Here is a 27,556-nt window from a genome sequence, read left to right as displayed (position 1 = left end):
TTATGACAAAATATTAGCAAACTGTATCACTGCTGGGAGGACTGCGGCATCTCTGCTGGTTCGTGATGATGATGATGATGTTTTAATGGGATGTGCCATTCACCATGCTGTGTTTTTTTTCTTTTTTCATGGGGATTCAGTGTGATGCTGTTTAAATCCCCCACTAATGAACATAATGCCACAAAATCTGTGAATAGTGTAATCAGAGGGTCATCGTTTCATTCATAAATGCATTCAGAGCCAACAGATCAACTCACAGAACTCATCACAGAAGAGAAGGAATGAGTCTGGAGCTTCCACAGGGCTCATATTTTCAGTCTGCTGTGTAAAGAAATGTATATATTTACAGTAGAGGAAGCTCCAGGGTGACAAAGTGAGGGAAAGTATAGAACGAGGTCATGTTTTAGGCAGTGTAACAGGAATAAAAACACTTGAAAAAGTAGGGCGTGTGCACTTATAAACTCGGAACATGAGAAAGAGTTAAACATATTTTTTCTACATTTTGTTCCTTTTCCAGATTTTTTTAAATTCTAGCTGTGCAGATGTTTCACAAACCCTGCATCTAATTATTAGTCTAATTAAATAAATAAAATAAAGCAGGTTAAATAAAAGCGTGATGGAAGGCGTGTAATGCCACTGGCTCTTTACAGATCTGATCTCTTATTTGTACTTTTTGCGTGCGTCAGTCTCATAATGTGTAACTTGTTTGCATCTGTTGGGTGTGTGAAGCACTTTGGAGTCGCATTACACTGCATGACAGATGCTGCACTAATAAAGTTTGATTGAAACTGTTATTGAATTACTTGTAAAGCGGTGGGTAGGACTCTGAAGAGCAGAGGGTTATAAATCATCATCATTATGCTGTAGAAAGCCCCCCCTGGAGCACCGCGGACCCCACCTTGGGAACCGCGTAATGATCTGCTCTGATTTATTCCCAGCCCTGGCGCGTCCATGGCAGACAGGTGGCGCTGGTTCGCCGGTGTTGATGGGTCGGCCAGTCGGGAGGAACAGAAGTTTGTTATGTGCTGTGTTTTTACGCAGGCGCAGATCACGCTGTTTGTCCAGTTCTCGCTGGTTGACTTTTACCTGTGAGGTAGACTAGTTTCGCTTCGCCGGTGGGAATAATCAGTAGCGACCGCCGCCGGGTCAAGTCCGGTCCAGAGGTGGTGAGACTTCCCTCCTCCCCCCTCGGCCCCTTGTGACTCAGGGGTCCCCACTGCGGAGCGTCGGACGGGATTTCTCCGGGATTTTAGAGTCGGTGCGCAACAGCGAGCGAAGCAGGAGGCAGGTGCACGGGAGAGGACAGGACAGGGGAAGGAAGAGGAGGAGGGCTGCTTGTATTTCCGCGACTCCTGTCGTTCACACAGGGCTGGATGATTGGAAATCAACTGGTTGGCTGCTCGGTGGTCGATCTGTGGTAGTTTCATTAGTATGCGGCTGGAGTCCCCCCCTGCTGCCGACATCCAGCCCGAGGACTGATCGGCAGCCCTGAAGTCTCCTCCGTGCCTGCTGAGTGACTCCTCGCCCCGGGGAGGAGGAGGTGGTGAAGGAGGCAGCAGTGACAGGACCCCGGCTGCAGCGACTGTTTCGCGGAGCAGTTTTCACGGACGCGGCGCGGACCTCCTCTCATCGTGGATCAAGAAGATGATGGGCTTTCTGCGCCGGACGTTCAGCCGCCGCTCCCTGAGCCGCTTCCAGCAGAGGGAGAGGGATGAGCGGGACGCTAAAGGAGGAGGAGGAGGAGGGGCAGGAGGGGTATCCGGGAACCCCCTGCTCCTGGCCCACCAGCAGCAGGTCGTCCACGCGCCCGCCGTGGTCACCGGGGGATCGTCGGTTCACATCCCGGCCGCCGGGACGGCGAGGACCACCATCACCTGTCGGGTCCTGCTGTTGGACGGCTCGGATGTCAATGTGGAATTGCCCGTGAGTGGCTCAAGTGGCAAGGCACATCAGTTGTGTATTCCCCCCACCTCCTCTGTCGTGGGGTCTTTGTGGATCTTCCTGGGGATCCTTGCAAAAAAAAATAAGAAACGCGAGGCAGATTTCCTGTCCTGAAATTTAACGAGCCCAGTTGTAGTTAGAGGACGTGTAAAACTGAGTATTTATTACAGCCTTTTACCTCTCTGTTTGTCTAACAGGCATGCAGTACAAATTAGGACCCGGGCAATTAGTCTTGCTGATTAATCCATGAGGGGGAGAGCAAGATTTTTTTTTGTTTGTTTATCTCCCCTCAGTTTAATTAACTGCCCAAATAAACGTGAAGACACTTTAATTTCTTTTCTGGCTCCTGGTGACTTCTGTTGGATTTAGACTTCACAGGGGTCAAGGAAATGAGAAGCTCTGAGACCTCATGTTGGAATGTGGGGCATTGTTTTTGGCACTTTTCACTACACAATACAAAAAACATGACCACAGAATAACCTTATCATTAGTCGTGCCCTCGGTTCGAACTGAAAACAGTGCACTCTGCACTTCTTTGGATTTTGGCACAGACCCTTTTACCAAAGTTTCAGTCCCTGTAGTATTTGTGTGCGTATCTGTGAGCACGTCTCTTCTTGTACAGTGAGTGGTTGCAGCTCCAGATGGTGTTATGATCATCCGATTCATCGCATTGCTTCCCCATTCTGACTGTTGGGAACTCTTAACTAACTCAGAGCTGAAGCTGCCCCCTCCTGTTTGCTCTTTTGCACATCTTCCTTTCACTTTCTTTTCTCTCTATTTGCTTGTATCTGATCTTCCTCAAGCAATCTCCGCTTTCCCCCACCTTCCCTCCCCTGTGCCATTCTCCCTCCTAATCTCCTTTTACACTCCCTCTGCTGCCTGCTCCCTTGCTCATCATTTTACTCTTTCACACTCTGCCTCCTCACTCTTCTCCTGTTCTTTCCCTCCTGTGCATCCTCCACCTCCCTCTGTCTCTCTCCATCCATCACCTTCTTCTCCTTTCTCTCTATTCCCCGACTCCCTGATCTGATTTACCACTGTGGGGACTCTGTGTCACAGACGAGTGCTACGAGCTGTGCGAGGGGGTAGGTGGGATGATGAGCGAGCGTGTGGGCCCGTGTGTGCGTAAGTGGCTTCTCATAAGATGTTTTCATTTTCAAGGTTGCGTGTGTCAGCGAAGCTGTTGCGTGCGTGCGTCACCTCCGAAACGCTCGGCCGTTGCATTGTGGCGTGGAGAGCCTTTCTCTCGTCCTGCGGCGAGATTACAGCTCCAACACAAAGCCGCCGCTTCTGCCAAGGCATTACAGTTGAAAGTGACACATGGCTCGACGAGCTGCCGGCTTAGTCACAGGTGTGTTGGAACAAGTTTGTTCATGTGCTCTTGTTGTTCCTACAAGTGCGCTGAACGGGGCTGAAATTCAACTAATGAGGGCTTTCAGTGTGTCACCTGAAACTGAGTGTAGGCCCGGAGACAACAGGAAGAACGAGCTGTTCACCTCGCTGCGCGTGACTCTGCGAGGCGCGTGATTGCACGTCCTCTTGATGGAGGTCACAATCAGCCCCTGTAAACAACGCACGCTGCAGAGAGAATGGACAGGAGCGATTTCTTTCTGTCCCCAATCCTTTAATACCACTGATTTCCTCACACATTCATACACCCACCAGGAAGTTTAGGCTGGTTATCAGGATCCAAAGTACAAGGCTGTCATCTTCCTACACACCCACTGTGTTTTATGTGGGTCAGACCAGGGTTAGGTCTTCATCCGGGGATGCTCGTAAAATGCTCTGATAAATTTAACGGCAAACGGCTGCAGTTTGTGCTTAGGTGCACCGACTCGTTGTCTTGGTTGTGTGTTTATAGGAAAGGCCTCAATAAGGGCCTTTCCCTCTGGGGCTTGTCCTTCTCATTTTGACCTGGACACACACACCTACACCCACTTACACGTCCAGTAAAAGTCATTTCTCCTCCCAATGTGATCACCAGGCCTGTTTCTAATTCACTTTTAAGACTGTGCTAACAGGTTGACGCCCCCAACTCAATTTTAAATCGATCCACCATGGAAGATCCGCTCAACACGACAGGAGAGAGAGTGTAAGAAATAACTAATTTCTCCTCCTGTGTTCTACTTTTGCTTTTCCCAGAGCAAGTCCAAAGGCCAGGACCTTTTCGACCAGATCATGTATCACATAGATTTGGTTGAGACAGAGTACTTTGGATTGCAGTTCATGGACATGGATCAAGTTTCAGTGAGTAACAAGCTCTCACGTCCATCAATGTGGAAAGCAAGCTGATGAAAATCATTCTCACCTCTCTATTCTTTGTGTCGCTCTCTCTCTTAGCACTGGTTGGATATGTCCAAGCCTATAAAGAAGCAGATCCGAGGTAAGCTCAGGTCGCCTCGGGCTGTTTTTCTAATTAGGACTATTTGCATGTGTGTAGGAAAATGTGCAGTGCGCTGTATGCGCATGTGGTAGCAGGTGAGTGGGGAGCAGGTGGAGCATTATCAAATGTTGACACAGTGATTACTATGTGCATTAGGAGCCGTAGCCTTGTTTGCTCACCAGCTTGTAACAGGGGGCTGAATGGTTCACGGGAGGTGGGGAGATGGATGTTGTACCTGTCGGCCGGTCGTTTATTCACAGGGTGGTAGGTCTGTAGCCTGAAAGTAACTCTGATCAATGTGGAAGGGAAGCAGGGAAGAAATATGAAAGTAGGTTGAAGCAAATTGGGAGATGAAAAGATTTCGGACCTCGTGGCAGTGATGGATGCAGCAGATGAAAAGACGACGAGACTAAACGTATGAAATAAATTCTGAGAAGATTTTATTTGATTGAATTATTCTCCGGCCTCGTCCCTTTCTGTCACACTCGCATATCTTTTTATCTTTCTCTCAGACGGTCCGCCGTACAAGCTGTTCTTCAGGGTGAAGTTTTACTCTTCAGAGCCAAATAACCTGCGTGAGGAATTTACAAGGTAAAAATACACACACACACACACACACACACACACACACACACACACACACACACGGTTTTCTCTTGAGCCTGGTGTAAAGGTCCAAAGGGGACGTGGGGCTAATTACTTTGCTGCTATGGGCAGATTCAAATCAAGGACAGAGACTTGTTAAAACAAATTATGTGTCAGACATGAGGAGCAGCCTTTGATACATCAATTGATTTATGTTGTCTTCGGGCGAGAGTCTCACTTGTTTGTTTTGCGGTTTTGTTCGCCGACAGGTATCTGTTTGTGTTGCAGCTTCGACAAGACATTCTGTCTGACAAGTAAGTTTCATCGTCACAGTTTGTGCACACAAATAATTCCAAATAAACCCACAGACGCACACACACACATGCATGACATATTAAGGACACCTCGTTAGTGTCAGGTTGGGATCCCCATGGCACAGATTCAACAAGGTGCTGGAAAGATTCCTCAGAGATTTTTGGTCCATATTGACATGATGGTGTCACACATGCTGCAGATTTGATATAAAGCTCCTGTTCCACCACATCTCAAAGGTGCTCTGTTGGATTGAGATCTGGTGAGGGGTAACCCTTGTCACATGGTGTGTAATCCTGGTGAGACCAGAGGAAGAGTACAGTGTCATCAAGAAATGATGGATACGGTCAATAAGAATGAACCATAAATAAAAAGCAGGATGGATCCATGCTTTCATGTTGTTTACGCCAAATTCTGACCCATCGGATCAGGCGACACTTTTTGTGGGAGCCTGAAAAGGATTATAACCTCGGTTTTCTGGTCTTAACTGACAGAAATCACATCTGGTGCAGTCTTCTGTTGCTGTAGCCCATCTGCTTCAAGGTTCGATGTGTTGTGCATTCAGAAATGCTCTTCTGCATTTCCTCTTAGTTACTGGAGTTACTGTTGCCTTCTAGTCATCTCGTACCAGTCTCACCATTCCCCTCTGCTCTGAAAGTCACTTAAGTCACATTTCTTCCCCATTCTGATGCTCAGTTTGAACTTCAGCAGGTCTTTTGTCATACATCCCTAAGTGCACTGAGTTGCTGCCATGTGATTGGCTCATTAGATACTTGCAAGCAGTTTAACAGGTTTACCTACTAAGGTATTGTTCTCTTTACACAGGAACAGCTGAATATTTTGTGAATATTTTCTTTATTGTAGAGAAGGTGAGAAAAACTGTTGCCACTCCTTTTTCGGTTAGCTCAGCTCATTGTTAAGTCACAAGTCATTTGTAGGTACTTCCTCTCCATTTATGAGGCCATCCGGCTCTCATCAGCAGCATTAAAACTGGAGTAAACACACTCACCTGTAGCGGCACGCACACAGGTCACCTACACTGGAGTTTGGGAGACTTGTGCACAGTGGCATCTGCTTCTGACTCACAAACACAGACCTGCCTGCACAAACACACACTTCAGACAGTGTGTTCCCCATCTCCCTCCTCCTGCCTCTATCTGGGCCATGGATCCCTGGAGTCCAGCTCTATTATAAAGCTCAAGATCAAGAACAGCAGAGGGCTGCTTATTTTAGCAAAAGGGTTGCGCCTCTCCTCCTTGACATGCTCACACACACACAGCGTAGGGCATTCAGCCACTTTTATGTCTCTCTGACACATGATAACGAGTACACATCGCACCATGGGCAGGACAGTGGTTTTGATTTCATGCAGTGTGTCACTCGCACTAAAAAACGCTCACCATCAGCATCTCTCTTTCTCTCTCCAGGTTGAAATGTCCGTATGATGTGGCTATAGAGCTTGCGGCATTTTGTTTACAAAGTAAGTAGACTTTGGAAACTCACTTTCAGTGTTTATTTTTACTCTTAAGCAGAGATTTATGTTCTCCGAGAACCTCATCAGTTATTACTCATAGTGTTAACAGTTTTCCAAACCCCGGTGTAACCTGTTAGATTGATTTGGACTGAGTGCAAAGCCATTAATATCCATTTATTTCACTGTGATAGGAAAACTGCTATTTATTTGTGGCATAATGCACTTGTGTTTACTTTGATATCTATGATATGCATCAGCAGAGACCCTGAGAACAGTACTACACTAAGCTCAGAATGATTTTGTGGCTCCAGTCCCTCCAGGTGCCTGACCTCTCCTCTCAAATGCCAAAGCTTTTTCACAGAAGCTAATAAACTCAAATATTCCATGTTACACCTACAGAAGGGGAAAGAGCGGTTGGAGCAGTTTTGCCAAAACTACTGTGACTGTGTGCGACAAACTTGTAATTTTATTGCTTTTCAAACGGTTGCTTCAAAGACGGCGATTAATCTATGACCACTCGTAGTCAGTCGCTGTCTTCAAAGCGACTGTGGTGCGTCTGGAGGACGATTAAACGGCAATAAGATGCAGTCACTCTGCTAAATTCAGTATATTCAGTTATCATTTTGTGATAATGCATTGAAACCAAAATGCCAGAATTGTCAATTTGCTGCAATCTGTTGTCGTCTAGTTCCACAAAAATTCACATTAAGTCCAACGAGAACCTCAATGATGTGAAACAGGCGTCCCTCTGCCAATAGTGACGTCCCTTTATTAAAAAGAGACTGAGCTCATCAGCTCAGAGTGACTCAGATTGATTGCAGCGTGTTTGTAATCTTGCTTTTTATAAATTAGACAGCTGTTACTTGATTAGGAATCAGTCTTAGTCAGACTGCAATTGTTTGGAGACAGATTGCCTCCCACCTGTGCAGTCACCCTGCAATCTAAAGTGGTCTCCACAGGTTTGTGCAATTGATTACTGATAAGCAAAAAAAAATTCAGTGTGGTTACCAGGCAACCACTATTTTTTTTTCTCGTCACAATGAGGTTACCGTCCTAATTTTAAGCTAGTGGGAGCGAGCCATTAGGTAAAATCAGTTAATATTAGTATTCCATATTGATGAGCGCTCTCAAAAAAGACTAATCAGCAAACTGTGGAGTAAAGTCTGTGGAGTAATCCACAGTGTAACAGCACCACAGGCATACCAGGGTCATTTTAGGTAAGAATATTTGCATATGTTCATATTTTTGCATCTGTGCGTCATTACTTTGTAAAATAAATCAAAAAACTTTCTTAATTTGAATCCATTTGCAGGGTAATTAATAATATTATGGCATAATCTATATGTTTTTATATTTTGGTTTCTAATACTCTAAACTGGCAGGCGGCACATTTGTCTGTTTAAAAATGAGAAGTCTAAGAAGGCTATTAAAAATGGTGTTTAAATGCTAATAATTTCAAAATAAACTACTCAATATACACTTTTTATTGATAAAATAACCAAAATGTATAAATACCAACAGTTTAAAAGCTGCTGAGATAATTAAAACCATTTTGTCCAGCAGTTTGTATCTTCTCAAATGCCAGGGTGGCACAACCATAAACATTTTATTTTGAAGTAATAGTAGTGAAAGTGATATTTAATTATACAGAGGACCCCTTGGACTCTATGTGGCTGTCTGAAAAGGCTTGTAGCTCTCTCTTAAACTGGATAGGAAACTTATCTATTATGCAGGCAGGTGCACTTTCCAAGTCAGGTGGCACAACCAATGTAAAAATAAATAAATAAATGAATAAATCTTTTAAAAATGGTGCTTTTGGTTCCAATTGCAAAAGTTAATATAGGTGTCCAAGCAACAGCCTGTTGAAACTGAAAATGGTTCCAAAAGTCAGGCGGCAAAAACCAGTTAGTCGAGTGCTGCAGCTGCAAGAAATGCAACGTAATTAAATGATTGATTTTATTTAAAGCTCTAAAATTAGTTATTAGTTATATTTAAAAGATGACACTTTTGAGAATCAACTTGTGCAAGTCGTGACCAGACTAAGGGATTTTAAACAGGAATGATGCACTTGGACACAAAAATATGCATTTCATGACCCAGAACCTCCAAAATTAAAGTCCCAAATTTTTATAAGAGGTGAAAAAAACAGCTGCAGTGTGTTATGGGTGTTCAATGAAAATCAAACTAAAGGAAATTATAACCATAAATGAACTGGAACTGCTCAGAGGAGGCGATGGCTGTTGTGTACCTGTGGCACATCCTGTTTACCACATGATGCCTGAGGCGTGATTTGGTTGGCTCCATGACAAAAAAAACACGCAAATGTTTCTGATATGTCTGAGATTTTTTCTTGTAAATACTTTTGGTTTTGTTGGGTTTTTGTTTTTCTTTTGTTGGGTTTTTTTGGTTTTGTTGTAGTTATTGTTGTTGTTGTTTGTTTTTTTACTGGGATGGTCATGCAATTAAGTGAAAGTCGCACCTCTAATTTACTCGGTAATGGCAATAAAGCCAGTGTCTATATAAAGCTTGCTAACAATAGTCACTACAAGCTACTGGCCTAACCAGACCAGCTGAGTCTGTAGCAATTTATTGTGTTGTTGCTTTCTATTCATTAACTAAAGCTTTGTTTGTAAGCGAAGGTCTGAATGCTGCTCACCTGATGTGCGTCTGTGCATGTGTACTTGAATTATCTGTACGCAGGTGAGCTGGGAGACTGCGACCCCTTGGAGCACTCTCCCGAGCTGGTGTCGGAGTTTCGTTTCACACCCAGACAGAGCGCGGCGATGGAGGCAGACATCTTCAACCAGTGGCTGACGCTCAGGTGAGGAGCCTGCTGTGTTTCTAGTCATCTTAAATTTGGGACCTTCTAAAACTAAAACCCAGGACACGTAAACATTTTTTTGCACCAGTTACCACAATACCTCTGCTGTGTCAAAGCAGCTTACTGGAGGGCATCCAGTTGACCTGAGCTGGTTTCTCTCCTCGCTGGATGGAACAAGTGGGGCAAAAAGTTGAGCACTGAGCAGCAAAGGAAGTCATTCTGCTGCAGCCTTTCAGCACCAACGTTTTCACTGACCGGGTGTCTGATTTCACCGTCCCTCTGTGCTCTCCTCCTCGGGCCTGGCTATCGCTGGTCTGTGTGAAGGATTATGGGATTAATCCCCGGAGGGTCTTGATTGATTCCGGGCAGTATTTAACCCAGCAGTGCACTGATTGCTCCCATCTCGGATTAGATTACATACGCGTACGCCGCACTTCACTGGGCCGACTCAGCCACGCAAGGACAGACCGAGTTCACTGAGTCATGCCTACACACAAAGACTGAATCAGGATGCAGACAGACAGTTACTCACTGAGCGTTTCCCTCAGAACTAACACCAATCTCCAGCAGAGGTCACGCGGCAAGCGTCGATTTTGATAGTTTTCTCCTTTTTTTTTCAACTGAGCTGCCAAATATAGTGGCCGGGGCTTCAGGTGATGGAGCGAGCGGTATTTTTGTTGTGAAAACTCACCATGGTGTCTGCTTTTATTTCCTCAGGGGAAAGAGCCCTTCTCAAGCAGAGATTTCTTTTCTCAACAAATGCAAGTGGCTGGAACTTTACGGAGTAGATATGCACTTTGTCAAGGTGCGTGAGTGTGTTTTATTAACACCAGTATCGGTTTTTGTGTGACACTGAAGTTCAGGTGTGTTAGAAATAAATGTGTGCTTGTTCGTCCGCAGGGCAGAGATGGAGGAGAATATGCACTGGGTCTCACTCCAACTGGCATCTTGGTATATGAGGGGGTCAGCAAAATCGGACTTTTCTTTTGGTAAGAGCACAACTCTCATCTTGTGTTTCCTGAAACGTGCTTATTTACATTTCTTATGTAAATGATTTTAACACAAAAATGTAAGAAAACACAAGCAGTGAACATTAGTTTCCTTACAAACTCCGTGAATGTAGGAAGACCGTACATTTCCAAAATTCCTAACCTTACTGATAGTTTTGTTTATTCATTATTCTGCCTTCATAAGTAATAATTCTTGTCGCTTATTTGCAAAACATGAATATCTCAAAAAGGAAGTGTTTCTGTGTTTTTGCCTTTACTTTTATAACTGTGTCATTGCAAATTTAGATTAGGAGAATTTGGCAGTTTAAACTCACCTGAGCGAAATAAGATGGTTTGAGGTGTCACCCTAGGCTCTGGAAATCCATGAAGGACCATTTATTTTTTCCACATTCTCAGTAAGCAAATACCTAACAACTAAAAACAATCCAGTAATTTCTCACAGTACTGTGCCAAAGTCTTGAGTCACTCCTCATTTCTCTGTGTTTGGATAGAAAAAGGGGAAATATGTGCAGCTGTTTATTGAAACACTTGCAAATATCATCGGAAGTACGGTTTTCGAGGCAAAAACAGAGTCTGGACAGTTCTGTTGCAGAATTATAGAAATGTCAGTGTTTGGTATGATCACCTTTACTATTCACACACAGTCTGGGCTCTCCTTACAACTTTCTTGTAGTCTTTGGGAATCGTTCTCCAGGCCTCTTTAAGGACATTCAAAGCTCTTCTTTGGATGATGGCAGCCTTTTGTTGTGTTCTATGTCAAAATGATCCCACACAGCTTCAATAATGTTATACCTGAACTCTGGTGAGGCCAGTGCATGACTGATATTGTTTCATTGTGCATGTTTTGCTGCACTGGCAGTGTGTTTGTGATCACTGTCATGTTGCAATATGAAGCTGTTGCCAATCAGATGCTTCCCAGATAGTAATGCAGGGTGTCTTAAAATTTGATGCTACTTTTCTTTGTTCATAATTTAATCAGTTTTTGACAAGAACCCCAACACCACTGTCTGAAATGCAGCTCCAAGCCATGACGGAGCCTCCACCGTGTTTCACAGATGAATGTAGATGCTCACAGTTGTACCTCTCTACTGACCTCCTTTATACACACTGACGATGTTTTTAACCCAAAAACTTCATGTTTGGATTGCTCACTCCATCAGACCTGTTGCCACTGATTAATTAACTCCAGTTCTAGTGTATTTTAGCGTACCTCAGCCTTCTCTCCCCGTTTCACTTCCTTTAAGAATGACTTTTTTGACAGCCGCCCTTCATTGACACCATTTCTGTTTAATGAACAGTAGATGGATCAACTGGAGCTCCACGAGCATTTCTCAGGTCCTGTGTCAGGTCTTTGCTGGATCTTTTTCCTATTTTACCGATCTACTTTCAGATTCTGTTTGTAGGGCATTCTCACCTTGGACTCCATGCTGAGATATGCCAAGATTTCATCTAATAGCTCTTCGGGAATCACCTTGTTTATGCCTGTGAAACTGTCTTATCTTTTTCATTTTCAAAAAGTTAAACTAAAGAAGTGTGTGTGTGTGTGTGTGTGTGTGTGTGTGTGTGTGTGTGCGTGCGTGTGCGTGGGGTGTGTGTGTGTGTGGGGGGGGGGGCTTAAAGATGCCTAAAGATACCATTTAAAATTGGTTCTTCAGGATAAACCAGTGTTTTGACTGTGATGTTAAGACACAACACTGGTTCATTCCTTGAGTGAGGTGCTGCTGTTATGCTTGAATGACTCATAGGTCAGTGTTGAGTGGATTAACAAATAACAGAAAAGCATTCCTCTGAAAATTGTCAGGAACAAGAACTGGACTGAAAATAAGTGAAGAAGAAGCCAATGTCCAAAGAAAACCCCTGAAAGACCTTCAGAAAGACCTGGAGAACTATTACTCGCCACTGCTTTGAAAATTAGAAACACGTCTCACTCCTTGGAAGCAAAATATATAAAAAAAAAATAAAAATAAGAGCTGACTCAAGACTTTTGCACAGAACACACAGAAAACAATGAAACTGGAAAAGGGAATCTCACAAATAGCTGATGTTTTAATATGTAGTTACATGTTGAATGAATGTAATTGATGACAGAAAAATAAACAGACACAAGAGTTTGTTCACGAAAATTAATTATTTATCTCTTCTGGCAAGTAAAAAAAAAAAAGCAGTAACTGTTTAAACTGTTACTTCTTCTGTCTGCTGCTATTCTGCTGCTAATTGAATTTGAGTTTCATCTCTTTTTGAACCACGTGTTTCTGGAGAGGCATGTGTCAACATTTACAACCTAGAGCCAATCAAAATGTGGCATAAGTGATAAAACATAAAGTGGGGCACCTGCTCAGCCTGGGTGGAGGGTGTGGACTGTGTAAACTTTGAAGGAAGGGCATGCCAGGAAAAAAGAGAGCTACTGAGAGCTGAGTATATGTTTGCCAAGTGGCAGGATGGGGTTTGGGAAGTGAAAAGAAATCCAAAATCACTCTGCGAGGAGCCGATGTTTCATACTGCATCCTCTCATCACCTGTCCCTCACTCGTACTTACACTCAAACTGTTGTGTCTCTTTGTGGGATGGTCATTCATCCGTGCGTCTTTGTGTGTTGCACAGGCCCAAAATCACTCGGCTGGACTTCAAAAGGAGTCGACTCACGTTGGTGGTGGTGGAGGACGACGATCAGGTTTGTGTCTTCACGTTGCATGCCGTGCCCGCGCGCAGTCATCTCTCAGGCTATTATGGTTATTCTCTGTTGTGTAGGGTCGGGAGCAGGAGCACACCTTCGTGTTCGAGCTGGCCAGCGCCAGGAGCTGCAAACACCTGTGGAAGTGTGCCGTGGAAAGTCACGCTTTCTTTCGCCTGCGCCAGCCGACGGCAGGCAGGGCCGGCCGCAGTGACTTCACGCGACTCGGGTCCCGCTTCAGATTCAGGTAGAGAGCAGCGACGGAGTCTCGCCTCCTCTGAGCAGTGTCTAATTGACTTGCTGAAGGGGGATAATAGAAGCTGGCACTCTCAGGTAGTTGTGGCCAGCACTCGTTAGCAGCATATGGGGAGTAATGTGTCACATAAAACAGAGCCTTTGTATCTATGGTTACAGGGTATCTATGGTTACACGGATCTGTTCCTATGGTGACTGAGATATTCCCTTTATATTGTTTGTTTTCTTGCGACTATTATCAGACATGGTCAAAGCAAATTCTCTCACTTGAAGGGCACTTCCTGTCATTTGTCGGAGCAGCTAAATCACAGCATTGTAAAAGCACTCTGTGGATTAAAAAAAGAAAAACACTTGTGTAACAGGTGGTGGAAGTAAAAACAGGAACAGTGGAACTGTGTGTAATGCAGTCTGACATAACAGTCATACCGGTGCCAACTTTAAGTCTTCATTCAGAGTTTTCATTATAGAAATTTTGAGATAAGCACGTTAGAAAGTTTATGTCAGTTTAAAAGAAATCCATGTGAAACTGCTCAGACTGAGAGCGATTTCTGTGTCAGTGGTTCTTAAAATTAAGTCAGGGGACACTCTGGGCTTAGGGAAAATGCTTATTTTATGTTGATAGTAACTGCAGGACTTACATTTAAAATGATTATTACAGTTTTGCCTCTGTACACCAACACGGTGAATTTTAAAACTACAGTGTCTACACTCTCTGCTCATTGTCAGCTAAATGCTGTAAAACAGCGGAAACGTATAACAACCCAAAGCATACTGCAAAACCAACGCAAGAGTTTCTAAAGCCAAAGTTGGTCAAGCTTTTCATTTATTAAATACAAAACTGAAGCAGAAAGTCCCACAAACAAGCAGTAAAGTGTGTCTCTGTAAACACAGGACTGTGCATAAAAACGGCTCTTAATTCTAAACAATTGATGAAAACTTTGGTTAAGCAAATTTAATTAAAGGTGTAAGCCTGAACTTTTTTCAGTTTATCATCCATTTATCGTCATTTGCACCAAAAGGAATAATCATCTAGAAACTCCATTTAAGTCTCCTCTGATGAACTGCATGAATTCAGTCAGACTGCAGCTCAGTTGCACTTTGACATTACTGTCGGTGCTTTTAGTAATAATCATTTCCACTCTTCACCCGCTTTTGCTGTGTGTTTGTCTCAGTGGGAAAACAGAGTACCAGGCCACTCATGGAGGCAGACTGAGGAGGGCCAGCACATTCGAGAGAAGGCCGAGCAGGCGCTACCCGTCCCGCACACAGTCGCTGGGCAAAGGTGAGTTTTATCTGCTCATACAAAACACGACTGAGTATCAGCGCCTGATTTGTGTTTTATGTGGCTGCGAGCGTTGTTATGAAGGCTCTGCGCTGTTTTAGTTCAGCATGTTTTTGGCTTTAAAATGTAAAAATTGCTGCAGAGAATAACTGTTGAACATATTGTTTTATTTTTCAGAGGAAAGGAAAAGTGGACCCCCTCTTTTTTTTTCTTTTTTTTTCAAGGGCTGTTCTTTTAAACAAATGTCCAATGCTAAGTGATAATTTGACAAGTTCAATAGGCTTAAAAGCAGCCCGGGTTTCTTTTCTAAAGAAAGTGCTCAGAAACTCTAGGTTGTTAGATTTAAGCGTCACAAAAGCACCTGCTGTACTCTTCACTCCTCCATAATTCCCACCTTCTGTGAGCTGCAGAGGCTTCAAAGGTCCAGCAGCCTGCAGCTCACTTTAATCTATCGCACATAAATGATCAAATGCACACTGCAAACTGTATTTACCTTGAGACTGTCGGTATTGACGTCCAAACACCTTTTATGTATTGGATTTGGATTCGTCACCCAGCCCCGGAATACGAATGAACCGAGAGTTGAGTGTTGGTAACAGCTCAGCATTGGAGTAATAACGTGTCTGCAGAGAGGCCAGACTGAACGGCACAGTTAGACCAGAGAGGGCATTTGAAAAATTGCACACAGACAAACTGCAGCTCTGCTTTTGACTTCTGTATTTTTCTGCTCTAATTGACCTTGTATCTCTCTCTCTGTCAGTTGCGATTTCACCAGCCAAGCCTCCACACATCAGGTAAAACAGACACAGACATAAATAATGCACGCATGCACTTTCAGATTATTGCATTCATTCCTCCTCCCCTAACCTTGACCTTAATCCACCTAACGGCCTGGCTAATCTTAACACAGAAACAGCCCTTTGTAAAAGAGAAGTTGTTGCTTTTGAGAGGGTTTACTTGTGCAGTGCACTCTGAAGTAATATATATGCACCTGCTTTAAAAACGAGTTATGATACAGATCTGATATCGCTGCTTTTTCCTCCACAGCTCTCACGCCAGCCCCAATCCAAGTCTGCATCAGGTAAGCGACCTCAGTTGACCCACTTTTCAAAAACTAACACAAGCAGCAGCCAGCGGTGTGCTTTGTCCCAGTAGCGACGCTTAATTTGAGCATCTCTTCGATCCTCTCCAGTACCAACACAACATTCCCATTGGTCACGAGCCCTGGCATCCACCCCACCCCACGCTCACTTCCTCAGTTTACCTGCAGCCCTCCAGACACACACCACCTCACAGGTAAGAGACAAAGGACAGGATTGTTGAAGAGCTTCAGGATGTGTCCACATGCTCTGTTTTTCATCACATTTCATGTCCCTCTTACACCTCATATGTTTGTTTGTCTTCCTGTGTGTCTCGTCTGCCTCCATCCGTGTGTGCGTTCCTCCATCAACCGTTCAGGCCTTCCTTTGAGGCTGAGAGTCCGGTGTCCATCGTTCCCCCCGTCCCGGAGCGAAAGAGCAGCATCGCCAAAGGATCCGTGGCTGTGGTTAACAGGGATAAGGTCATGACCGAACTTTGACCTCCCTCTTAACCCAGGAATCTATTTCAAAACTCACACTGGCACAGACTGGCAACCCCCAAAGAGAGACGCTCCAGTGACGGAGCTGTCGCCGTTCATCCTCGTGAAATGTCCCACGTCTTCATCCATTTGTCACATCATCTCATGTGTTTCAGTGTCTGCATACTAGAAAAAAAGCAAAAAAACCACACACCCATCAAGTGCAAAGGACTTTATCGAGCAGGATGGAGGTTTATAATGTTCAAGGGGGTCACGTGGAGAGAGAGCTGTGCAAAGACATCGGGTGAGGGGACTTGAAGTTATTTATTGTGGTTACGCAGCGGTGACACAGATCACGAAGGCGATCGAGGTAAAGAGCCTCTACACCTCTGATCGTTACAGTTTACTCATTCTGCGGGTCATAGCTCAGTTTTTATCATCACATCCTTTTAGACACAGTGTGCCTTCATCTTAATAATAAAGCTGCAATTACAGGATTTAAAAATGCACCACTCCTGTCGTTTAAAGGGGGCCTGTTATGTTCGTCCTTGTGTTTTTTCATATGCGCTGCGGATTATATGTTACGATGGAGGATTTTTCTTATTAAACACAGAGAAAGTTATAAATGAGTCAGCTCAAAACACTCAGATTTTTTTCCATATTATTTCCCTGTGATGTAATCGAGAGCGGATGTTCCTGCCTGCTGTTGAAACCTCCTGATTGGTGGGGCCATTGCAGGTTGTGCACAAATGACTGGCATCATCATGATTTTTGCAGGAAAAGAGTTTGCTAATGCTAATTTGCTGATGTTTAAATAAATAAATTATTATTATTCTTTTTTAATTGATTGCTTGAAAAATATAGGATTAAAGAGAGATGAGCTAAACAGCCTTATTCCAACAGGATGAACTGAGGAGCTGCACCAAGGTCCAGTATAAGATACATAAGGGTTATTTTCAACTCAAAGTCATGCATGAAGCTGGAAATGGGCATAATTGCTCCTCTGTAATGATAAAATAAGAATGTGGTGCATTTTTAAAGTCTTTTTGAGGATATTTTCAAATAATGTCGAAAGCATCTTGTATAAAAATCAAGATTGTGCCTGAGAATTTAGTTTATTTTCTTATGAAAATAATCACATGTGATTAGTTTTCTGTACAGTCACAGGGACGTTCAAACAGGAAGTTCTTAAATGTAACTTTAGGTGCTGTATTAGGTGGCAATTTGCTAAAATATAAGTAAAGTAAAAGCCAAAAAACAAGCTAGGAATTGTTGAAATAAGACGATATATTTTAATTTTGTTGCACTTTAATATTGTTATTATTTAATTATGGCTCTAAATGCCCAGTCGACATAGCTCTTATATTTCTCAGACACTCTGCTCTTTCCATTCAGACATTCAGCGTCATATTTAAGAAAGAAAAAAAAAAAGACGCCAGTGGAACAGAAATAAGACAAAGATAGGACTGGGTGTGATACGTTTGTGCCTTGCTTTGCTTGTGGATGTTTTATGTGATTATGGTTGCTGTGCTCAAATCTCAAATCTGCCTTTAAGAGTGCTTTTGTGTTTGTTTCTTTGTTCGTTTGCAGTAAATCGTGTGGCATCTAAATTATTTAAACTCACTTTTGAAATAAAGTGTTGTGAGTGCTGAATAAAGTGATTCTGAACAGGTGGAAGGGGTCCAGTCCTGCACTTAGTGAATGCTGGGTTAGGGATTAAGCTGCTTTGTGTATAATTTATAGTTTTCAGTGTGAACTTAGAAACATGAAGCTGAATCTTGCATTTGTGGTGTTGTCCTTTCAGAGTGAATATTTGTTTTTTGTTTTTATGAATAAACATTATATTAATGTTACATCAGGTTATGGATTTGCTAAATTAACCAAGTGTTTACAGAAGACGTGGTCGGTGTGTTGCTGTTATAGTGTGTCACCTTTTACTTTTGATGTTTACTCGAATCACATTATGCCTTTAGGACTGTTGCCGTATTGCTTCTGAAATAAAGGGTTTATGAGTGAAAATGCAGAAACTGCAAAGCCCATTCCTTCATTGTCTTACACCAGAGGTGTCAAACATAAGGCCCGGGATCAGAATCGGCCTGCAAACGAATTCAATCTGGCCCACTGGATGGCTTTGGAAGATGTAATACGAGTGTAAATTTTAGACTTTTAACTGTATTTTTCATAAGCTTTAAAGCTTTTCCCACTGATAAATACCCCCACATGGTTCTTTGTACTCTACTAATGAAGTAACACAAATGATTCAATAACAGATTTAACAGAAATTACATGTAATTTTACACACATTTTAGGTCCAAAGCAGTGTTTCTTTACCATGTAGAAAAGCAAATGTACTGTTGAAATTGCACTTCTGGTTTTGCGTTACACAGTCAGCTCAGCATCCACACAGGGAGGGTTACATTGCTGTGAAAAACTCAAGTCACGAGCTTGGATTTATTACACGATAATTACTTATTTGCGGTTCTTACACTTTTTGTCATATTTAAGTGCCATTTTGTTTGGGGGGGGTTGTTTGTGTTTTGATTGCATGTGCCATCTTCAGTTTCCCGCTGAGTGGGCTCGCTTCAGATCATCAGTTTAGCGTCGAGGAGAACGAGAACTCGTATTCTGGCAAGATCCACCACCGCCACCGTCGGCACACACACAGCCAGGACACGCTCTGCCACACGCACACCAAGAACAGTGAGTACTGTCAGCCTGAGGCTGGGCTGCACAAATCTGTGGTGTGTCTAGACGCCACGCTGATGCTTCTTGTCATGCTCGGTGCCGCCTGTTTGTCAGCTCTTTTTGTTTTTGAGGTTCACTTTGAGGACTTTGAGATGTAATGTTTCCACTACAGCGCGACAGAGTTTGATTTCAACTTTGTAAAAACAGATTTAAAGATGCACATGATATGAAAGCTGGATGATCCGAAATAAGGAATATGGTCCAACTGTCACCAAGTGCTTGCTCACAGGGGTTTTTTTTCTTTGTATTAATGTAGGATATTTACCTTAAAGCAACTGTTGTTTGAGCACTTGTATAAAGTTTTGGCAGTTTACTGGTTTGGACTATTCACCATAATCTACCCAGGAGTGGATGTTCCTGGAAAAATTTACCCCGAGGTCCAATGTACAAAAAAATCCAAAGAGCTACATCTCAGACTCTACAGGCCTCAGTTAGCATGTTAAATGTTCAAGTTCATGACAGCAAGTCTACAAGACTCCTGGAATAACGTCCTTTGGACACACGAGACCGAAATGGAGATTTTTGGTGAAAACACTTTGAACTTACTCCTCAATAGTGAAGGAGGGATGATTCTGGTTGTTTTTAAATGTGTCTAATGCAGTTTTAAATTGGGTTTCTGCTTTGAGATTATCAAACATAATTCAGTTGCCTTTTGCTGTAGTGAGCTAGGATACAAGTGAAGTAAACGTGGTTAAATACTGCTAATTTTTCTTGTGTTTGCACTCTTCACTTAAGTGCAGTTGTTTAAGGGCATTGTTTGTAAGTCGTGAAGCATCTGCAAACACATTAATATGGATTTAAAGTATCTCACGGTTCTCAAACTTTCTTTGACCTGCCACCAAAAAGCCCCCACCCAGCCAAAATTGATGTTAATCATTTAAAATACCATCAAATTGTGGTGAAATTAAGGACAGTCAAACTCTTGTGCCAGCGTAAATTGAATTATAAACCTTTTTAGATTATAGTCATTTTCCATCCCTGCTTTGTCAAACCATCTGTTGTGTCTTTACAGTAAAAAAGTGACTTGTTGTTTGTTTTTTCTCATTACAATTTGTCTCAATCAGAACGTCAGGCTCCTCCCTTCCCTGCAGATGAGTTCGACATCTCTCAGTCGCTGCTCAAGGCTTTGGAGTCTGAAAGCGATTCTCCTCCCTGGCCTTCGCTGCACATCAACATCGACAACAAGGTCAGTCACGTTTCCCACACGCTGTTTACTCACTGAGATTTAGTCTCCTGACCTCTCCTTGTTCTCCCGGCAGGGAGAGGAGAAGCAGCTGTCTGAAAAGTCTCTGCACCCTCCTGCTTCCCCAGCGATGCTCCCCGACCACCTCAAATGTAACATCCTCAAGGCCCAGATGGAGGCAGCCTTCAGAGTGAGTACCAAATAACGCTCGCCTTTGGCTATTTGACCTACATCCTGCGCACTTGGTGGTGTCACTAACAGCATATCTACGCATTTCTTCTCCACAATAAAGAAAGAAGCCCCAACAACACCCAGAGGGAAGAGCTCAACTGAGACCCTGAATGAGAGGCCAGTAGCTCTTTAACATGTTTAGACCTCTTTCTGAAAACACAACACAACTTACCCTCCTGAGTAACTGCTCTCATTTCCAGGTATCAGAGCTCCTCCCAAGACTCAGCGGCGTCCAGTCTGACAGCAGAAAAGACGCCCCACAGGCAAGATCGCAACCTGACGCCAGAGAGGCTCCAGCCCAAAGCCAACCCGAGCACCAACCGCAGGAAACGGCTGGTCCGGCAGTTCAGCTTGTAAGTACAGATCGCCTGCTGTGAGTGGAAAATGAATACTCCACAGAGTACTTGAAGCAGCAGCCGTGCTATCTCTGCTCTTTGATAGTGACATCTTGTTCAGAGCGATCTGCAGGTCGTGTAAGCCACTTATAGTCTCTCCATTTGTTGCTTATCAGTAACCATGAAGATGAAGATAATCTCCCTGAAGCACTCGCAGCCATCTCCTCCCAGAGTACAGCAAAGTCGGGTTCTAGCAGCTCATTGGACAAACAGATACAGCCGTCTATCTACCCACAGGTAACACACATCTTCGCACATGCACACACACACAGGCACTTTAAAAACCCTTTAAAACAGGTCTTTGTGTAGTACACTATGCTCCACTTATGGGGGGATTATTTCCACACCTCTCTGCATTATCTGTAATTATGTGTGTCTGTCTGTGTGTGGTGTGTGTGTGTGTGTGTCTACACTGATGTGTATTCCAGGGGGATAATATGCCAGCACTGGAGCTGGGTAGTCCATGCTGTCCCTCTCCTTCGCCCTCCCCTCATCTCTCCCCTTCTTACTACCGTAGCTCCATTCCTCACCTGGTTCCTTACCTTGCTGCCCATAATGACAGGTAAACGCACCTCCTCGCTCTTCTCTCTTGGACACTTTTATACAGCGCTGGTTTGCTCAAGTGCTGTATTGAAGCCTCAGGCTCTTGTTTGACGCTTGCACATGAAAAACAATCCCCTGTTTCAGTTAGTAACTGATGCTAAACTGTGAGGCCAAAGTGAAGAACCGTGTGACGCAGACAGGAGGATTTTCAGAGTGAGATTTGGGAAAACTCTGACTAATATTAAAAATCTTATTTCCATCATGTCAAAGCTGTAAACAAGAGCTGTCCGAGACTGCATAGCTCCACCAGTGCTGAAATGACCCTCCACGCCATGCATGAATTGAGCTTCTGGATCCAGAATAGTTTTTGATATTATTTCAAAAATATCAAGACAATATCTCACTATTTTTCCTGTTACAGTATGGTTACAGTTATCGTCAGAAGTTTACATCCACTCATCACGAGAATGAATGTCATGATAATTTGGGGCTTTTAATTTCTTTGAGCTGCTGTTTTTCCAAAGTGGAATGAGCATACGGCATACAGCACAAGTTTGAGTTTATTATTTTCTCTAATTCACACAGACTTACTTAAATCTTGTAATAAGTGGTGCCGACGGTTCTACAATGTCTTTTAACTTCACAAGGCCAAGACCTTTTAACTTGTCCTTATTGCTCGTGATTGACTGCAACTGGTAGTTTCATTGACTGACTAATACTCAGAACAACTCAGTGAGAATCTGAGGAGAAGAATAGTGGATTTAAACAAGCTGTGAAGGTCTCTTGGAGCCATTTCTAAACAACTGCAGATTTCAGGATCATCGGTTCAAACAGCTGTACACAAGAACAAGTTATTCGGATGTGTCTCCACTTTGCAAAGGTCTGGAAGAAGTGGTGTTAGCGGTAGCTGTTCCCCTGCTAGTGGTACCATCGCAAAGTGGATGGAATAATGAAGAAGGTGGACTACCTCCAAATTCTACAACTTTACCTCAAATCAACAGCTAGACAGTTTGATGATTATTTGTTCCAACAGGACAATGATCCCAAACACACATCAAAACTAGTTTGGAATGGATAAAGCAGGTCAACATTAAGCTTCTGGTACGGCGTTCCCAAAGTCCTGACCTCAACCTGATTGAAAATTCGTAGACTAGATCTGTTCCAGGAAATGAACTCTATGGATTCTGCCAAGAAGAGTGATTAAATATCGAGCCAGAATTATGCCAGGAGCTTGTTGAGGCTGCCAAAAATGTCTGGTCGAGATGCAACTTGCTAAATGGAAATTTAACCAAATATTAGTGGGTACATTTGAGCCTCTATGTATACTGTGGACTCTGTGAAGATTAAGAAAATCCAAAAGCAAATTTAAACTTGTGCATCCAATTCCCCAAATATGCTGTACAATCATTGCACCCTGGAAAACAAACAGTTCTAAGAAATCATTAAAAGCCCAGAATTACGGTGACATCACAAAAGACAAACAGACACACAAACTCACCCACATATTTATTTATTAGGGTGTAAATAGCAACCTTAAACCAATAATAAGCTAATGACACTGATTTATTTTTTTAACAGCTGCAGCAGAAGCTGAGCATAACAAACAATATCTGCATTTCAGTCAATGAAGTTCGAGATGGCCCCTTCAGTACAGCTTCAAAAATGGCGCCACTTATGGTTTTATAAACACGTGCGCCCTAGAACTGAAAACGAGCCTCCACTGAAGAGGTTAAGTTAAATTTTGGGGCAGTTCACTTTCATGCTACTTTAATTTTCTACATATATTTGGCAGCCGGGCTGCTTTGACCACTTTATAAAACATAATGCAGTGTAATAAAATCACATCAGCAATTCCAAAACCAATAAGATGATTATTTCTTTAGGAGGTGACAGAGAAGCTTGAAGGCTGAGCTACACATTCAGTAAAAACTCACTTAGGATAAAAGTCTAATTTTCTGACTTCATCTGTTTACCCATATATACAAATATGACGGTGTAATAGAAAGGTTGATGCTCCACCTTGCTGTGGTAGTGGCCTCTGTGGGCTGTGGTTGTTTGGTGGGCTACAGCTTCTCTTTAAAGTAGCTTCCATAATAAACAGCAACGTGGCGAGACAGCCAGCATCGCATTCTTCTCCAAAGTCCACGTTACTCAGGGCACGTTACACTCTAAGCAGTCCTACCATGGACTCAAGCAAGTAGGAACTATAATTGCCTTTCACGAGGTGCTACAATAATCAACTTAAAAGTTTCCCATAAAATTATAAAGTGCTAATTAAATAATCAATCACATAATAAACTCAATTACGCAACGACATTAAATAATATTGCACAACTTAATATGCACCACAAATTAATATAACCTAGAAAAATTAAATTAGAAGTACAATAACTAATCACACTGGAGACACAAACTTGATCAACTATAATGAGAAGTCCCATCAGAAGCAGTCGCAGCCTCTGGCTTCACTGAAAGTCACATGACTTGTTGTGGCGACGTTAGCCTTTTATGAACGTGCTGATTAGACGTTTAGCTCATTAGTCATTCCCTGCAGCCTTTAGATGACATGAAGTTCATGTTATCTAACACGATATACACCCACTGGCCACTTTGTTAGGTACACCTTTTCAACTGCACATTAACAAAATATCTAATCAGCCAATCACGTGGCAGCATTTGGACATGTTAAAGATGACTTCTTGAAGTTCAAACCGAGCCCCCAAATGGAGAAGAAGTGACTTAGAAGGTGGTATGGTTGTTGGTAACAGGCTGGTCTGAGTGTTCCAGTAACTGCAGATCTTCTGGGATTTTCCCACACAGTCATCTCTACGATTTAAAGAGTGATCTGAAAAAGAGGAAATTCTCTGGGTGAAAATGTCCTGCTGATAGAAGTCAGAGGAGAATAGCCAGACTGCTTTTAGCTGTGGGAAGGAAATAGTTACTCAAATAACCACTTGTTCCAACCAAGAAAAGCATCTCTGAACACGCAACACCTCAAACCTTGAAGCAGATGGGCTACAGCGGCAGAAGACCACACCAGGTTCCACTCAGCTAAGAACAGGAAAGTGAGGCTCCTGTTCACACAGGCTCACCAGAATTGGAAAATAGAAGATTGAAAAACTGTTGCTGGTCTATTTCTGACAACAACATGAAAACATCCACCCATCCTGCTCATATCAACGGTATCTGTGCATCATTTAAACACCACAGCCTGAAGACTGTTGCTACTGTGTCTGTCCGCTTCCAGCACGATAGCACACCACAGCTCAAATCATCTCAAACTGGCTTCTTAAACATGACGATGAGTTTGCTGCACTCGAATGACCTCCACAATCAGCAGATCTCAGTTCAATAGAGCAGCTTTTTAATGTGATGGAACAGGAGAGTCACATCATGGATGTAAAGCTGACATCCTGCAGTAATAGCGCGATGCTATCATGTCATGTGGGCCTAAAAATCTCTAAAGAATGTTTCCAGCACCTTGTTGTTCTGTGCCATGAAGAATTAAAGCAGCTCTGAAGGTAAAAACTGGTGCTAGCAAGGTGTACCTAACAAAGCGTCGGATGAGTGTAAGATCTGTGTATGAACAGCTTAAATTGCCACACAACTTCTTATCTTTGTCTTTGTAACGCAGACTTTGTGTTGTTTCTGTCATAGTTACTGTTGTAAAAATGTTTTTATTTTCTGTTATGAAAATGATATTTCACCTTGTTGCAGAAACAAAAGTTCAAGTCTAGAGCTGTTAAATCATATGTTCATGTCTGCAGCGGAGAAGAAATTAGGGTGGACAGAGAGAAGATCCTGAGAGCGCTCCTGATGACAGAGCTCTGAGACCTCGACCCTTCAGACGGAAGCTAAGAAGTCCCAAAGTCACTGGTGTCAGTCAGCATTTGTATACTTGCATTGCACATTTAGCAGTTATAAATCTATATTTGCATAAAGGCGGTTGTTATATTTGCTTAGTTGTTATTTTAGAAAGAAGGCTCTTTGTAATAACTGAACTGAACCTGTACAAAAAAGCGAAATGGAAACAAGTGGATTCACTCACATGCATTACAGACGAGCTACAGACTGTATTCCTGGTGCTGCCTGCATGATTAATATGTTTCCCTAAACGATTATCAGATTTTGCTTTGGACTTCTGTTTATGTGTGAGTTCATCCTCATCGTCTTTATCGCCGTGTCCGTGCTGATGCCTAAACTGTGTTTCAGACAGCGACTGTTGAAGCTTTGATCTCCATGTAAAAAGCTCTCCTGAAATGAAAGTCACTTCACTTTCAAATCAGTTTGTTCAAAATGTAAATAGTCATTGATATCCTGAGAACAGAGCAGGCGTTGTAAATGCTTACCTCAGTACTGTAATTCCTATATCAGATATCCATTTTTTACACGCAAAAAACATCTGCAGCATCTGTGGTTTTAAAGAAAATCCTGAACAGAGTGAGTTGAAAGTGAAAACTGGCAGAAGATCTCGACACCTCAGTCTCCGTGTGCCCACCAGGAGGCGCCAAAGCTCCTGTGGGGCAGCAGCCTTGATCTTGTGTTACAGGTGTTCATGGAAAACAGCTCGTGCGTCCCTTTGCTATGTTTTAAACATGCAGCTCAAAACCAAATCTGGCCTCAGAGGTCAGACCCTTGGAAATATTTTATTAGTGCGCAAAAAACAACAACTTCATTTCAGCCCTTCTTTGTCACAATCCGAGGCGGCACATGATCTGCGCCTGTACTGTATGTTGCTGATTGAGTTTTCCTACCTTGGACTGGATCTCAATAAAGGCCACATCATCGGTTTGACAACTCTGCAGCAGCATCTTTGTTTCTTTTCTTCCTCTGACATGGGAATGTGGCTCGGCCTCGCCCTGCCTGCCGGTTTGTTAGGTATGTGCCTCTCACCCTCCCTGCGATGAAACAAAAGATGTGTGCTGTGCGGGACTTTAGTGAGGTATCTGCCAGTGCGGTGAGTCAGCCTGTTAATTGTACCTCTGTTTTGTCAAGACCTCAGTGTTAGATAATTCATCTTCAAGGTGAGATGCAGCATGGCAGAAAGAGGGAGGAAGAGAAGAACTGCTTCGAAGTGAATCACACACTCTGCTGTAAATGATTCAGTGTTTAAAAAATGGGGGAAGCCTGCGGAGACTTCGGCGTTTGGCCCTCCCACCTGCTTTGAAACAACTGCAACATCATCCTTCATAATTTCTCAGCTCAACCTGCATTTCAAGCTTAAATTCTTCGTGGAATTTGTTTTTCTTACAAAGCTGCACATTAGGAGAGGAGGGGCGAGCAAACACCGCAGTTATGGAGAACACAACAAATGGGATCTTAAGCTATTCTGGCAACTGATATTTGAGAAATTAACAGGCACAGGAACAGTTAAAGGAAAAGAGGTGTTTCTACCATTTTTAATGGGCTCAGTCTTTTAAGATTGATTAACATTTAAGCATTAATAAAACAATGATTAACGTTTTTTACATTCTAAAAAAGAACAGTCATGAATTATTCATAAGTATTTATTTGTAACTAAAAGTGTGCCCTCTTGCACATCTATAGATTATAAAGTACTCCTACTTCGATTACAGGGCTTTGTTCCCTCACAACAAGTTTTACATAAGAACAGGACAAATTTAACCCGTTAACAGCTGAGCAGCTGGAGGAAGCCAATCACGTGAGCTAAAGTGACAGCCACGCCTTTAAAAATCAATGTTAAGTGGAATTTGAATGGTCTCCTGTTAACCACAAGGACAATGTGGTTAAGAAACAAACACCTGAAACTATATAAAACCTGTAGAAGCTTTTGTTCTGTCATTAAAATGCCCTTTGTTAGACTGCATTGGGGAATAAAGGAAGATGCCTTAGTAAAGACATTAGGCAGCTTCCTACAGTTAACTGTCACTACATACAAAAAGCTGTTCATTCTTTAATTCACTTCAGTTTCAGTTCTGTTTCTGTGTTAATTTTAATCTTCATTAACTATGTTGTATGTGTATTTGTGTCTCAGAGGCAAGATTCAGGAAAATCAGTACAAGTTTTGCAATAAAAACAGAACTTTCTATAAGCAGCTGACTCACAGTGTCTTGGACATCCACAATAAATATTCGTCTATCAAAGCCTCATAAGGCAAGTTTTGATTCAAATGTTTACCAAATTAACAAACAGTAAAATAAGGATATT

General features: G+C 42.8%; 1 protein-coding gene across 3 annotated transcripts; it reads left to right on the top strand.

Annotated features, from left to right (window-relative positions):
* Nucleotides 1–340: 340 nt before the first annotated feature.
* On the top strand, nt 341–26,190 carry epb41l4b (erythrocyte membrane protein band 4.1 like 4B). Of its 3 annotated transcripts, XM_005472726.3 has the most exons (23): nt 341–1,923; nt 4,084–4,188; nt 4,282–4,324; nt 4,837–4,915; nt 5,179–5,223; nt 6,649–6,701; nt 9,396–9,516; nt 10,234–10,321; nt 10,417–10,505; nt 13,127–13,196; nt 13,274–13,443; nt 14,624–14,733; nt 15,494–15,527; nt 15,781–15,814; nt 15,926–16,029; nt 18,852–18,991; nt 20,101–20,222; nt 20,296–20,409; nt 20,512–20,567; nt 20,651–20,803; nt 20,962–21,082; nt 21,274–21,407; nt 25,156–26,190. In XM_005472726.3, the coding sequence occupies exons 1-23, from the start codon at nt 1,645–1,647 to the stop codon at nt 25,217–25,219; spliced, it is 2,328 nt and encodes a 775-aa protein (XP_005472783.1). In that variant the 5' UTR covers nt 341–1,644; the 3' UTR covers nt 25,220–26,190. The 3 variants fall into 3 exon arrangements, with proteins under 3 accessions (XP_005472783.1, XP_005472784.1, XP_025767001.1); XM_005472727.3 differs by lacking the exon at nt 21,274–21,407; XM_025911216.1 differs by lacking the exons at nt 20,962–21,082; nt 21,274–21,407; nt 25,156–26,190 and having other exon boundaries at nt 20,087–20,222; nt 20,651–20,784.
* Nucleotides 26,191–27,556: the final 1,366 nt, after the last annotated feature.

This window comes from Oreochromis niloticus, linkage group LG11, assembly GCF_001858045.2.
Source record: "Oreochromis niloticus isolate F11D_XX linkage group LG11, O_niloticus_UMD_NMBU, whole genome shotgun sequence".
Lineage (NCBI taxonomy): Eukaryota > Metazoa > Chordata > Actinopteri > Cichliformes > Cichlidae > Oreochromis > Oreochromis niloticus.
Note: the sequence above shows the minus strand (reverse complement) of the source record. Positions and strands in the feature narration are given on the sequence as shown.

Coding starts and splice junctions, on each gene's coding strand:
- epb41l4b (XM_005472726.3), top strand. CDS start 1,645: ATGATGGGCTTTCTGCGCCGGACGTTCAGCCGCCGCTCCCTGAGCCGC. Junction 10,506..13,126: donor AAAATCGGACTTTTCTTTTG/GTAAGAGCACAA, acceptor TGTGTTGCACAG/GCCCAAAATCACTCGGCTGG. Junction 20,568..20,650: donor ACTGAGACCCTGAATGAGAG/GCCAGTAGCTCT, acceptor TCTCATTTCCAG/GTATCAGAGCTCCTCCCAAG.